The following is a 15,299-nucleotide window of genomic DNA, read 5'->3' as shown; positions in this document are numbered from 1 at the left end:
TTAATCAATTTTTAAATGGTTATTTTTCTAGGCATTACAGTATACATACTTAGCTTTTCACAGTCAACTTAGAATCAATATTTTACCACTTCTATTGCAATCTAAAAGCTCACCACCATATAGATCCCTGTTCTCTCCCCCTTTTATTTTGTAGTTGTTTAATATATTACATGTGCATATATGAAAACCACATCAAGAGATATTAAATTTTTTGCAGTCAATCATCAAACATATTTTAAAGAACTCAGGAGGAGAAAAATCTTTTCTATTTATAGCTTTTCCTGAATGTACTCCTGAATTTCCAAGTTTTCTTGTGGAATCATTTCCTTTCTATCTGAATGATTTCCTTTAGTAATTCATTTAGAGAATGCCTACTGGCAACAGATTCTTTTAGTTTTCCTTCATCTGAGAATGTCTTTATTTCATCTTCATTCCTGAATTGGATATAGAAATCTGAATTAACAGATCTTTTATTTTACTTTAAAAATGTTGTTCTACTTCTTTCTGGCCTCCATGGTTTCTAATGAGAAATTCATAGTCATTTAAACTGTATTTCTCTAAAAGCAATGCTTTCTTTTTTTTCCTCTGGATATTTTTAAGATTTAGTTTTTGTTTTTAGCTATCAGCAGTTTGATTATGATGTATCTGGGCATAAGTTTCTTTGGATTTATTCTATTCTGGGTCCACTGTTTTCTTCTCTATCCAGGACTCTTTTTTTTTTTTTCTATGCTGTATGGTGGGGGTCACATTTCATTATTTTTCCATGTGAGTATCCTGTTATTGCAGCACCATTGTTGAATTTTCATTTGTTTGTTTTCTGGAGGAAGTGCCTGGACCGGGAATCGAACCATCCAGGACTTCATGACACAAATGTTTGGCTTCTTTGTACTGTCCCACCTGCCCTTATGACTTTGTTCATTATCTTTACATCTTTTTTCTTTCTTCTTCAATTTGGATATTATATATTGATCTATCTTTATATACACGGACTCTTTCCTTCATTTTTTCCTCTTTGCTATTGAGTCCATCAGTGAATTTTTAAAATTTAAGTTGTTGCATTTTTCAGCTCTAAAGTTTCCATTTGGTTGTCCTTTATATCTTCTACTACTTTTTTTTTTTTTTTAAATATAATCTCATTGTAAAGGATGTCATCCTTTTTTTTTTTTTAATTTTTTAAAATTTTTTACATGGGCAGGCACTGGGAATTGAACCCAGGTCCTCTGGCATCACAGGCAAGCATTCCTGCCTGCTGAGCCACCGTGGCCCACCCTCTTCTACTACTTTGCTGAGCATTTCTATCTTTCCATTCAACCCAACAGTGTTTGTTTGTACTTCTTAGGGTATTTGTATAACAAGTTCTTTGAAGTTGTCAGTTATTTCCAATTTCTGTGTCATTCTGACATTTTCTTTTCCCGTGTGGTTGAGATTTTCCTGTTTCCTTGAATGCTAAGTAATTCTGGATTTTATCCTGGACATTTTGAATACTGTAGGACTCTGAGTCTTGTTTATATTCTATGAATCATGGTGATATTTTTGTCTTGGCAGGAAACTGGCTTTAGGTGGCAAGTTCAAACCAAACTTCTGTAAGGTGTGATCTCAAGCTGAGTCCCATTTTAAAAGTGTTCGCAGTGCTATATGAAGGTCTAATGGGTGTGCCACCCAGTGACCATTCTGGTACCTGGGCAGTGGTCTAAGTTCGGTTCTCAAAATCTTTGGTATGCTATTTAGGATCAGATCTATGCATGTATACCTTGGGGGTAAGCCTAAGACTTCATAAACAACTTTCTGAGCTTGCTTTCCTGAGCACCTTCCTCTCCATGATCTCCTTGGTACATTTTAATTCTCTGGGTCCCTTTTCTGGTCCTCCAGCCAGGAGTTTAGCTACCCAATTCTGTCAAGCAGTTCTTACAAATGCATTCATATCTGGAGCTGACTGATGGGATGTGGAAGTGATAAATAAACAATGGGAGTTTGCCCCACCCTCTTGGAACCACAGCAATTCCAATGGGGAAGCGGTACCCTCAACTCCCTCAGGGTTTTAGGGCCCTAAAATTCCCTGCTTCTGCCACTGTCACTGCCAGGAGATCCCTTTCCCACTTCTTGAGTGAGAACTAGAGGATTTCTTCTTGAGGTCTCTCTGCCCACGACACTGCCCACTTCTGGGTTTTGGGCTGCGTTGAGTTCAGGTCAGGAGATGTCAGAGGAAAACAAATTGGTAAATTCACTACTGATTTGGTAGTACATTTAATTCTGGTTTTATTCCTTAATCTGCCTACTATTGTTTGCTTTCCAGAGTCTTCAAATAGCTGTTCAATACATTCTATCCAGATTTTATAGCTGCATTCAGTAGAGACAGAGTGGAGTGTGCCTTCTCCATTGTACCTGGAACCAGAATCTTCAAAGTAATCTAAAGGTTTAAAAATTCATGGAATATATGGTGTCATACACTGACATAATATAAATCTAACAATGTTATTTAACGTTAGTTAGATTTCATATAGTGCCGATTTTGCTTGCATTCATATAATTTAGAAGGCATTTTAGGGAGGATGTTGTATAATCCAGTTTTAAAAATCCATCACAATAAATTTAAACTGATATTCTCTTTTTTCTAAAAATGTTTGCTGCAATAAGCATGTCAAACATTCAGACTAATATATTGACCTTTGAGCTCAAAGTAGTTGGCACTTAAAAACTATGTAACAGCTTCTGATGGTGTTTCTACTACTGAAAATGCTTTCAAATACACAAATGTGGTTCTGGATTTCACTGACAAATTAGATAGATGATCCCAGGAAACATATATTTTAAAAAGAATGTAATAGCCTTTCCAGTGCGGCTCTAATCTACCCCCCAGTCTCAAAACTTGACATAATCCCATAAATATCCTTCTGCCATGCGCCATGCTGAACTTCTCTATACTCTTCCCCCAAGGTGTTTTGCCCTTAGAACCTCTCTACCTGGAATCACTATCTCCCTAAGCTTTTTGGATTCCCCCTTTTTTTGTTGTGTTCCTTATTCAAATATTACCTTCTCTGTGATGTCTGCCTCTGCTTCTCTAGGCAGAGTTAAGCGCCTACCTACCTCCTTTTTTGTGCCATTTTAACAGGTCTATAGTTGTTACCCTCTTTCCCATTTGATTATGATTTTCTTAAGAGCAGGGATTTTGTCTTGCTCATTTTTCTATTTCTGGTACCAAATACATTATTGGTGAGCAAAGATGGGGCAAGATCAAATGGAATATGAGAGGGAAGGCAGTGAAAGAGAAGACCAGCGGTAAAGGGTACATCCCAGGATGGCTTAAAGCTGATAAAAATGGAAGTTTGTTTAAGCTATCAATACAAGTAGCACATGGCTTTATCCATAATGCCCTTTAACTCAAGCCTTAAATAAAAGAGATCTATTTAAAGGAGATCCCAGAGGGCTTCAGGAGCCCTTGCCATTGACAATTAAATAAAATATTTGCTTTTGAACTTGCCCTCTGCAGGTGTGCGATTCAGGCTGTACAGGTTGACAATCTTGACAACACAGAAGAATCAATATCACATATTCTTCACATCCCAGTCACTGTCACATGTCCTGCTCCTATCTGGACTAGGTGCATGGAACAACGAAAAGCATGAAGGAGTGCATAGATAAGTCCGAAGAAATAGTTCCATTTGGATGGGAAGGTCTTCATTGTTTAATGATCCCTTGAATTACAATGATTTGAAAGTGTTATAAACAGGAATGGTACCCTTAATAAAAGGGGAGTTGAATCTCTCTAAATGGATTGAAATGTTTGTCTTACAAAAGTTTCCATTAAAATTCAACACTTTCATCTTTGAGATATATTTGGTCTTCAGGAGAAATAGCAGGTGTTTTGATTCCTGTAGGCATGTGGGTGTATCTAAAAGCAGTTGCATTTTAGATCAAGCATCTCAAAAATTGGGACTAAAAGCTTATTTTGCTGCTGTGACCACACTGGGTCAGGGATCCCCAAACAGAAGTGGCCTACTGTTTTCTGTTATAAATAATTCTCTGCCTTCTCCCTCTCAAGGTCTTGGGGGAAATTCTCAGTCGGGTTGACCAAATATTTACTGAGTGCCCGTACCAGCTTGGAAAAGGTGATGTCTTTGCTTCTCCCCAATACTCTCCTCTGTGAGTTTTTTAAAGCTTGTTTTAAAATTTTCAGTTTGAAATACTTTCAAAAAGTTGCAAAAATTAACATTAATATAACACTATTATCTAATCAACAGACCTTATTAAAATTGCATTTATTGCCTTACTAATGACCAATTTCTGGTCCAGGATACAATCTAGGTTCACATATTATTTTGTTATCATGTCTCTTTAGTCCTTTGTAATCTGGACTAGATCCTCAGTCTGTTTTTGTCTTTCATGAAACCTTGAAAACTTTGAGGAATAGTGGCTAGCTATTTGGTGGACTGCCCCTCAATTTGGAATTGTCTGAGGTTTCCTCATGTGTGCATTTTGGGCAAGCCTGTGATAACATAAGCTCAGTTAGCCAAGTAAAGATACAAAACCTCCTTTGTTAGAATAGAGATATTGGGAGGAGAAGAGTAGTAGATAAAAATAATAATAATTCCTTGTACACGTAACTGAATTCAGTTAAGTCTGGTTTAATATTAATTTATCATTTGTTTCTTCATTGTTGTTTTGTTACTGTTCCAGTTTGCTAGCACTGATGGAATTCAATATAGTAGAAATGGGTTGACTTTTATAATAAGGATTTATTAAGTTGCAAATTATACTTCTCAGGCCATGAAAATGTCCAAATTAAGGCATCAGTAAGAGAATACCTTCTATGAAGAAAGGCCACCAGAAATCTGGGGTTCCTCTGTCACACAGGAAAGTACATGGTGACATTTGCTGATTCTTATCTCCTGGATTTTGGTTTCAAAATGCCTTTCTCAGCTCCCGTGTGTTCTTCTGGTTTCTCTTGGGGTGTTTTGTTTCTGTCTGTGTCTCTCCCTGGGTTTCATCTCTGGGCTCTATATCTCTCTTTCTCTATGCTTTCTGTCTTATTCTCTTCACAAGGAACTCCAGTGAAAGATTAATACCCACCTTGAATTGGGTGGGTCATATCTCCATGGAAACAACCTAAACAAAAGGTCTTACCCAACAATGGGTTATACCCACAGGAATAGATTAAAAGAACATAGCCTTTTCTGGAGAACATAACAGATTCAAACCAGCTAGGAAGAGTAGTTGAGGATATAATGGGGGAAAACTTCCCAACCTTTATAAGGACATAAATATACAAGTCAAAGAAGCCCAATGAACGCCTATTATAAAGCCACAATGGTCAAGACAACATGGTGCTGGCATAAAGATAGAACTAATGGAATTGAATCAAGAGTGCAGAAATAGACCACCAAATCTATGGTCAACCGATTTTCGACAAGGCCCCAAATCCTCTGAATTGGGACAAAATAGTCTTTTCAATACTTGGGCAGGGAAGAACTGGCTATCAATAGCCAAAGGAATGAAAGAGGGCCCCTATCTTACACTCTACACAAAAATTAACTCAAAGTGGATCAAACACCTAAAAATAAGAATTAACACCATAAAGCTTCTAGAGCAACCATTCCATCCTGACCAAAAGGGGGAAAAGAAGTGTAACTAATGAATTACCAGTGGCAGAGAGAGTTCAAATAGAGTCGAGAGGCTACCCTGGAGGTTGCTCATACGCAAGCTTCAGTTAGACCTTGCTACCTATCCTAACCTGCCAAACTCCAACCAGGACCATTCCAGCCAATCCTAAGGAACACCTAGGGCAATATACAAGATTCCACAAGAGTTCCATGCACTACAGAAACTTACCAGAAACCTACAACCTCCAGATGGTTCCCTGGTCCAGATAAGTCCTGAAATCTAGAGGGCCCAGCTTCTCCAGAACACTGGAGAGTTCCATCTCCTTACCCCATATTAGTGACAGACCCTTCCAACATAAAAAATTATAATGGCCATAGCCCAAACACTCCTAAAAGAGGGATGGGAAGATCAAAGGGGGCGGTGAATTTATAAAAAGAAGATAGGATTAACAAATGCAATGAATGCTGAATCATTAAATTGATATCTCTTTTACTCTTCAGCATTTTGAAGAAACTGGAAGTAAAAATTGTGGAATTGTAATCCATGTCAAACTCTGAAATATGTTCTACAACTAATTGTGGTGCTGTGCTTTGAAATTTATTGCTTTTTTGTATATATGATGTTATTTTTCACAAAAAAGAAGGAAAAACAGTCGATTGTGGTGATAAAAAAATATTTAAGCCTTCTAGCCTCCTATATTCTGGAGCAGCTAGAAGGAAAAATCTGAGAGGATGGTATGTTGCCCATGAAAAACTCCGGGATCTGTCCTACAACCACTTGTTGAAGCGTGCTTTGAAAACTATTGCTTTTTTATTTCTTTGCTTTGTATATATGTTATACTATACAATAAAAAAGTTAAAAAAAAAAAAGTAAAGTGCTTAGCTTACTGTCTGGCTTGGGGAAAGTGCTAAATATTTGTTAAGATCTATAAAACTAATGGTGACAATAGCAACCTCGAACAGCTCTCCAGCTACATATATATTCATCCTTCTATGGATGGTCCTGGAAGTTTGTGCCCTTACCCTTGGTCCCTGGTGATATTATTGGGTAAGACAGATGATTAGCTGCTAGGACACCAACAGTTAATGTCCAAGTCATGAAAGGACATCAACATATTTTTTTCTGCTATCCAGCAAGGCTTGAAGAGTGGTGTTTCTGTCCCCAGGGAAAGCTATCACAGTTCTCTTGCTGTTGAGGGAGCAAAATATTTTCTGGCAGGTTTAGGTAACCAGAAAGATGGAATGCTCTCTCCTCTCTGCTGTGTCAGAGTATCTCCCAGTGTCACCTCTCTCCTGTTGGACGCCCAGGGCCTGGCCAGCTCTCAGAGCTCTCCCTCACTCTGGCATCTTCTGACTTGCTGCATACTGTGGTCCTTGGCCTACTTTCACTTGCATAGTTCCAGCCACTCTGGCTTGGGAAAGGGTTTGTAAACCTGAACACCACAGGGGCCGGGCAGCTAAATCTGTGTATACAGGGAGCAGAACAGGAACTGCACAGCACATTATCCATCTGCAGAGAAGGCTGCTGGGCCAGGCCATTGTGTGGCTCACTGTGGCCAGGCCTGCTGATTTTCCATGATGAATAGGAAATAGGAGTTTTATGCAAAATCTCTAGACTTTTTTTCTTTGGTGGTGGTAGGGGGTGCATGGTCGGGGAATTGAATCCGGGTCTCCTGTATGAAAGGCGAGCATTCTACCACTGAACCACATGTGTACTCTCTAGACTTTCTAATGTCACCAAAAAATAAAGGAAAAAGCATTGCATGAGCCTGTGGGCTACGAGTTTAGCACACTGTGACTTAGAATTACTGAATTACAGAGCTTGGATGGAAGTTGAGGTTATCTGGTTTAAGTCTTTCATTTTACACATGGGGAAATTGAGGCTCAGAATGGGGAAATGACTCACTGAAATTATAGAACCAGTCATTGAGGGGTCTTGAACTGGATCTAAGCAGGCATTAGTGTTTAAACTTTTTATTTTCCATGCCTACCACAGTGACTAGTGCTCAAAAATATTAGCATATAGGATCAATTCCATGAATTTAGGGCTGCCTCACTCTGGATTTTTTTACTGGATAGCAACAACAATAAGTTGTACTATGTTGTGGTATTGAGACAAGAGACTTCTTTTTTTAATGCGGATATGAATCTTGTGTATTGATAGTCTCTTGTGGTTCTTCCTTGGAGCATCAAGTGTGTTGAAGAAATACAGTTTGACAATCATTAAAAGGAAGTACTGATCTTTACTCATAACTCATGCGCACACATCCTCTGCAACACATAGAAATTCCCTCTCCCTTTTTGTTTTCTCCCCCCACTCTGATTCTGCTCCATGGCCTCCTTCCTCAGTCCCCTTCAAAAACTCTTCCTTCACTCCTTTTGTACCCAACTTTCTCCCCGCCCCCTCCACTTCTCCTTCCCTGTAATTTATTATGTGGGTGGGCTTCATGCAGCCTGTTTTCTCAGGTCTGGCTGCTTCTCTCCCACTCTCCAGATTGTCTAACCAAAGCCCAGGGAAGAGAACAAGCAAGACAAAATTTTGGGGGATGGGGAGACCGAGGAAGGGGAGGCGGGGTGGGGAAGAGACGATTGAGAAAGCTGCGGGGGCCAAAATCAAATCTGGTTTGCAGGAAGGGGGCTGAAGTGGGGTTAGGCTACAAACACATGCACTTTACCAGTGTTAAAATTCTCTATTTTTCATATCTATGTACTTCGTTATCTGTACACTTCTCCCCATAGACGGGCAAGCATAAGGGTCCATAGAGAGGGGAAGTTCTCACTATATGAATAGAACTTTGGCCCCAGAAAAAAACATTCCCTTGAATCACTTTCAAATTTTTGAAAGCAAAACAGCCCCAAACAGGTGTTTACTTAAAGGTTTTTGCTAAACTTACAAAAACAAAATGCAGAAGACTGCCAGTGAAAAAGACATTATATTTCCAACTAGTAAAGTCTCGTTTGGACACTGCAAAGAAGAGCAGGCGGCATCACCTTAGCCCGCAGAGATTCCTCTCGGCAGGAAGGAGAGTGTGCAGTGACGGAGGCGCAGGCGCTGAGATTTGGTCTTTTTGTTTGTTTGTTTTTGTGTCTTTAAGCACACAAGTCTTGTTATTTTGGAAGTAGATGCCTTTGTGGGTTTTTATTTACTTCAAACATGTATATGTAATACCACTTTAAAATTTGTTTTGCTTCTACTCTTTATTTTAAATGAAGGGTAATCTTGCCAATCGCTGCTTTTGCCAACTATGGAGATATTCAGGTTGGCAGGGATGGAGTTATTCAGGTTGGCAGGGGATAACAGTGCATGCTTTCCTTCCCTTCGTAGGCTAAATGCAACTCCTAAAAGTTATTTAGATTAAAAAAAAAGTGTACTGATTGTCAAGCCCCTACTCTGTGCAGTGATGCTGAGCTGAGTGTTGGGGATACAATTATGGGTCCAAATGGCTTCTCCTCCCTGCCAACCTGGAAGCCAAACACTTAAAGCAAAGAACTCAACCTCAAGCTGAGGGAGGTGCAACCACAGAGGGATGGGGAAAGGGCCAGTGTGATGGGTGGTTGGCTCTGCTGGGAGTGTGGATGAGGGGGGAGTGAGGTCAGCAAGTACAGAGAGAGCTGAATCATAGCTTATATGTATTTAATCTCACAGAGCACACAGCTCTGAGGACAGTGTGGCACAGTTAGCTGTAGGTGGTGGTTTGCATGGTCTACATTGGCCATGCCAACCTCGCTGGCCGGCTGCTGTCTGGCACTGCCACCCTAGTGTCTAGCCTCTGAGGGTGACCATCCTTGGTAGAGGGTGAAACTCCTCATCTGCATCTCCTTTGCCATAAACTCCCATTCCCAGAATGCCCCCGAGCTCCCAGCTCCACCGGCCCATGCCCCAGCTTGCCAGCCCCTTCCATCTGCAGCTTCCATCTCTCAGCTCCCACCTCCACCTCACCCATCCTCATGGATCCCCTGCCTTCAACTCTTACACATCTCTCTCCTAACCCTTGTCCTTACCTTTGGTTCCTCTGGCCCCCAGTCATGAGCCCACCCCCAAGCCTGCATCTCCCATCCCTCAACGCTCCCTCTGGCAGTCCCACCCCTATTCTCCTGCTACTGCTTGCCCCAGGTCCCCTCTGTCAACCTCCCTCCCATCCACCAGCCTCCATCACTTCCTTCTCTTATCCCTTGCACAGCTTTTGCCTCCCAGAGGGAGCCCCATTCTTCTCTGCCATCTACTCCAGGTCTGACCAGCTGCTCCTCACTGCTCCCCATCACCTTCCTGCCTGCTCCTGTCCTGAGACCCCAGGGGCTTGGATAAATGACCCCAGTTGTCTTTCTTCCTGCCCTCTAACTCTGGAAGCCATCTGCCTTCCTATCTTTGATAACTGTCTTTTAAATTTGTATTTATTTTTTCAAATCTATTTCCTGTAAAAAACTGTTTATGCTCAAACAGTGATGGATTATTTTACAATACTGAGTACATAATAATAGTACAGGTGGAGAGTGGCACTAGCAACAATTGTTTCTGCAGCACCCCAATGGTGGAAGTTTATGGAAACATTGCATTTTTCTTATTCAACCTCACAACAGCCCCTGCTATTATCCCTGTTGTGCAAAGCTGGCCCCATCTGGGGTGACCATGCACCAGGTTTAGTGACGGTGCATGTCGTCCAGTGTCATGTGGCATAGTTTATGAATTGGCCTTATCAGAGAAGGGGCAGATTTACAAGACTGGGTTTGCAGAAGGTATGCCCTGCACCCCATCACTCCTCTGTGTTTGGGCACAGCCTCTGCTCGAGGCAGTGGGGTGAAGAGTGCCCACTCAAGCTGGCTTGTCTAGGCAACCCTGAAGGAGCTCCTGGGCTGGCCTTTGGCAATTCTGCTCACCACACCACAGTCCATTTTACAAGTGTGGAAACAGGCTAGAGCAATGAAATGATTAGTCCAATTCACACCCCAATTTCAAGGGCCTAAATTCCAAACCATTGTGCTGTTTTTATATTTAAAGGAAAGTGTAAGCTCTTATGAGGCCACAAGTAGGGGAAGGCCTCTGCTTTCTGTTCTTTGGGCATCTCTTTCCAGCTCTGAGCAGTAGGTGATGTTCTGTAAGGATCTGACCCTTTTGCCCTTTGGTACACTGCTGGCCTCCCACCTATGCTGGAAACTGTAAGAGCCCCTGCAAACCATCTCCTTTGCTGCCTGTAAAGAAATCTAAACAGAAACCTCACTGTCCCTAGCCCCCCATGTCAAATATTTATTCCTTGAATTACAGATGACCTCTCCATTTGACATTTTAAAATCCTTTACAATCCTAGCCATGGCTAATCATGGAGGTATCTATAGACATTTCTGAGAACCCTTATATAAGCCATCAAGATGAAAATAGGGACTGTTTCTTTAAGTCTTACTACACCATTTTAAAAATAACACTTTAGTATTCCATTCAACCCTTTCTTCCCTTTCTCCTCTTTCTCTCTCACTGGTTCTGAAAAGTAAGTATAGCCATAAATATGCAGAATGGGGAAAGCTGACTTTTTCTATATCTAATAAAAACCTCGGGGAGTAATTGAGATAACTCGGAGCAGACAGTCAGGTTACATGCGGCATAATATTAGAAGAAAAGCCACAGCAAGGAAAAGCAACAGAAAATAGGAAGATGGGCAGGAGAGTAAAACTGGAACATTAAATAATGATTATCTATGAGAAACTTAAAAAAATTCTTTTAGAATCACATTCTTAGAAGGAAAATAGTCAAGAAGCATCTTCAAAGAAGTTACACTAGACAAAGTGTACACTTCATGCATTTCTGAGGATTGTAAATTTAAAGCAAAGAAGGAAAATATTCTTTAATGCAGTAGACAAAAGTCTGACAGAAGCCACAGGTTTCTATCAAATTCTGACATGTGTTTGTTTTTATAATTGGGCTTTCCTCCCATCTCCTTCTTCTCTTTTTATCTCCACGGTCTGAATTTTAAAGGAAAGCTGTCAAGACAATGGATCACAAAAGGAGAAATGTCTGCTATCCATTGTTCTATGTACTTTTGGAGACTCTTAACTTTGGTCTTTGATTTTACTAAAGATGGCTGCATTCATTGCGGGTAGAAAAAATGAGATTAATGTGACATGTCTAAGTCATGTGTGAAAGAGAAATGCTGGCATTGTAGGCTCAGGGAGAGAGAGCAGCTTACACCTGCATTTCTGGCAGAATCCTCTTGTTTAATACCTAGTTCTGCCTTGATATATTCAGTTATATAACTTTGGGCCAGTCCCTTATTGTTCCTAGACTTAGCTTCATTTTAGGGCTTTTGTTTGTTTCTTTGTTTCTTTTTACATTATTTCCAGCTTTGGGAAATAGGGAAAAGCAACTACCCATAGACTTAGCAACATAATGATTGTTTATATTTTGGTATATTTTCTACTAGTCTTCCTTCCTAAGTACAGGCTCTTTTTTATTTGTTGGTTTGTTTCTTTCTTTTTAAAAAAATGCAATAGAAAGCAAACTATACTATCCAATTTCATATTTTGGTTTTTTCTTTTGGCAGTGCTTAGCTGGTCTTTCCAAATAAGGATATACTGACTTCCAAGCATCATTTTCTATAGCTATATAGTATTCTTCACAGATGCATTTTGGTTCTTTGGTATTTGTATATGTGTGTGTGTGTGTGTGTGTGTAATCTACATTGATAGCTTTTGACAGCTTTGGGGTTGTTTGAGTATCTCACTAAAGGAAAAGAGAATCTGCATGCAAAGTGTCTTTGGATCAATGTTGTTCACAGCTCGGTTTGACTGTAAACTTTCCATTAAACTGTTGGTTTTGAGCAAATGCAAGGAAGAGAAGCTGATCCATATCTGTAGATCCTCTCAGGTCACAGACCTGTGAATGGCGTCAGAGAGAACCGGGTACACATTCCAGCTCTGCAGCTTCCCTTGTCTGTGACTGGGACAAGGTTCTGGGCCTCTCTGGGCCTCCATTTTCTCACCTGCAACAGTTCCTTGAGTCTAAGAAATATACTTAAACACATTTGATATTAGAGTGAGTGCTGCAATCAATGTGTACTATGCAATTTTTCCTTTCTTTTCCCTCCCTCAATACTTCCCAGAGCTATTAGAATCAATGGCATTCTTAGAACTGAAAAAATATAATACTTGCCTTACAGTTCATTGAAAAAGGATTAACTGAAATACATAAAGTTCTCTTAGCAGTATATAATCATGCACTTGGTAAGAGCCCAATAAATGGCAGCTATTATTTCATTAGTAAAATATGATATATTGTCTTAGAATAGAACATTTATTCCATATAGAATATTCATGATAAGAAATACATTATTTGTAGGTCATGTATTTAGTTAAAATTCATGCTGCCTAGACAATTCCTCAACACTCTTTTGGGATGGGGATGGCAAACAGGTCTAACTTCATGTACCAGGTCTAATCTCTTGATGATGAGTCAAACATGCTGTGTTCCAGGAGTAGCTGAGGGAGAATCTGGGTGCAGCAGACGAAGCACCAAGGTTGATTAGCAATATCTTCCCCAGGTTTAGGAAGAAGGAATGGCATTCCACACACTAAGTATCTGTCATCTCTGCATTATGGTATCCCAAAACATTACCTGGCAATTCATTACAGGCACCAGACAGGGAGTATCAATGAGGAATGTCATCAAAATCTTATGGCAATGCACTAACTCTGGGTCCAGGATGGGTGGTTGTGACTCACACTGTAAGAAGTGAGCCCAGAAAACACTGACGTCTTGGGAAACACAAGAAGCTGATAAAGACCCAGAAGTCTCTATAACATTTTGAAAATATACACCTTTTCTTAATGGCCTTGGAGATTTCAGCCACAAACACTTGGATACTTTTTGTCACTCTTTAATCCTCTCAGGAACTTTGCATCAAAGAGAAGGGCCGAGACTTTGTCATGACCCTGATTGTGTTCAATCCTTGACCTGCTAATGCTTATTTATTTATTTTTGCCTCCTGAGCCTGGACTGCCCTGCACCTTGGCCCTTCTGGAACTCCGCTGTTGGCATGACTGACCTGCCCCTCCTGTTGGTCTATGCCTTGACAGCATTTTGTTCTTGATCTCCTTTGCTGTGGGTGAAAGGCTCTAAGCCCAGGCCCCTTTTCAGGTAGGGCAATGGTGTTAGAAAGGGAAATTGTTCATTTATTCTCTCGGGTCCTTATTATCTAATTCTTGTCTTTCTTTGTTCCTATGAAATGAAATCAATCATCAAAGGTGCATTGGTGAGGGTTTAAATTGAAGGCTACATACCATTTTTTGATATATTCTGGTAGTCCCTGTGATTGCAGTGGTTCCTTTTCCATAAACGAAGGTAAATAGACTTTTCTTTTATTCTGAAATAAATATATATGTATATATTTAATACCAGGACATTCATATAATAAAGTTCAAAGAAATGTATTTTTACTATGATTTTTTTAAAATATGGTGAAAATAATCTCAGAAAATTAAATCTCACCAGACATGATATTTCTGAGCTGTCAATGCATTATTGAGAGTTGATGCAAGAAGCAGTCCTAGGAAATGTTGCTTCTATGTGGTAAGAATACTTTTGAAGATATTGTACCTTTTCTTTTTCATGAAGCTCTCCAGAGTCACCCTTTTCTAATGTTTTTACCAAGAGCTCCTGTTAATGTCTTGAGCAAAAACTTGACTTTACCAACACTGGTATTTTGTTTCCTCTTTTCTTTTGGCTGCTAAAAATTTGTGGAAGTCTCTTTCATTGTCCCTCATATTCATTTCTCCCCTTTGTTCATCGTGATAGACTTTTTAGCAGGACCCATGCCTGACTCATTTCCCAGCCTCTTTTGCAGCTAGAAGTGGCCATGTCACTAAGCTCTGGACCATGGGATATAAGTAGAAGTATCTGGTTGAATTTCTGGAAATGTCCCTGAAGGATATTGCTGCTTCTCTGTCTGTTTTCCATTTTCTACCTAGAATGTAAATGCTGACATCTTGGACTATGGGGATGAGGTCCTGAAGACTGGGTGGAGTTGAGCTCCCATACCAGTTCTGGAGTTCTGGAGTGTATAGCTCTGAACTTTTATATGAAAGAGAAAGAAACTTATGTATTATCTTCTTTAAACCGCTTATCTGTTGGGTCTACCTGTTGCTATAACTGTTTCCAATACTATTGGACAAACAGTAATGGACAAATTTGTGGCCTTGTAGCAGAAGGCCACTATATATTTTTAGTCATTTTCTTGGCTCCCTTTTGTCCCATCTTTGCCTTTTGATCTTCTTTTGCCAAGCTTTTAATTTAACTTAAGTGTAATTTAATGCTATGCTCTTTATACTTCATAGGCTTCCTAAAATTCCTTTTGAAACAAGGCCAGGTATAAACTAACGAACAATAATTATGTTCAGAAGTCCTCAATTACCCTTCCAATGTATTGTCTTTTCTCTTCATTATAATAACTTCATATCTCACATACATATATTCAATCAACATTGAAGTGTTATGTAAATCACACTCATCATATTATAGTGCTGCCAACTGTTCAAGTGCTTCTGAAAGGTAAGCTGCTGTAAATTATTTCAGTATTCAGAATGCACTGAAATAATATTCTTTTTGAAGTATGACATAACTAATGAAAACATTTTTTAATAGAAGACCGAGATGACTGAAAAAGATTTTAGATACAGGATTTTTGCTTTGTGGTAAAGTTTTGAGATAAATGATTATTT

The 15,299-nt window shown here is 39.7% G+C and overlaps 1 protein-coding gene across 2 annotated transcripts in view; it reads right to left on the bottom strand.

Annotated features, from left to right (window-relative positions):
- Positions 1-15,299, bottom strand: part of AOAH (acyloxyacyl hydrolase) — a 224,956-nt gene that overhangs the window by 52,009 nt on the left and 157,648 nt on the right. For both annotated transcript variants that reach the window (XM_077119693.1, XM_077119705.1), the window contains exon 13: positions 13,863-13,945. In XM_077119693.1, coding sequence (XP_076975808.1) covers positions 13,863-13,945 — 83 coding nt within the window. The remainder of the gene's footprint in view (positions 1-13,862; positions 13,946-15,299) is intronic.

The sequence above is a fragment of the Tamandua tetradactyla genome, chromosome 1, assembly GCF_023851605.1.
Source record: "Tamandua tetradactyla isolate mTamTet1 chromosome 1, mTamTet1.pri, whole genome shotgun sequence".
Taxonomy (NCBI): domain Eukaryota; kingdom Metazoa; phylum Chordata; class Mammalia; order Pilosa; family Myrmecophagidae; genus Tamandua; species Tamandua tetradactyla.
The sequence above is the reverse complement of the archived record's forward strand: the minus strand, read 5'-3'. Positions and strand labels throughout refer to the sequence as shown.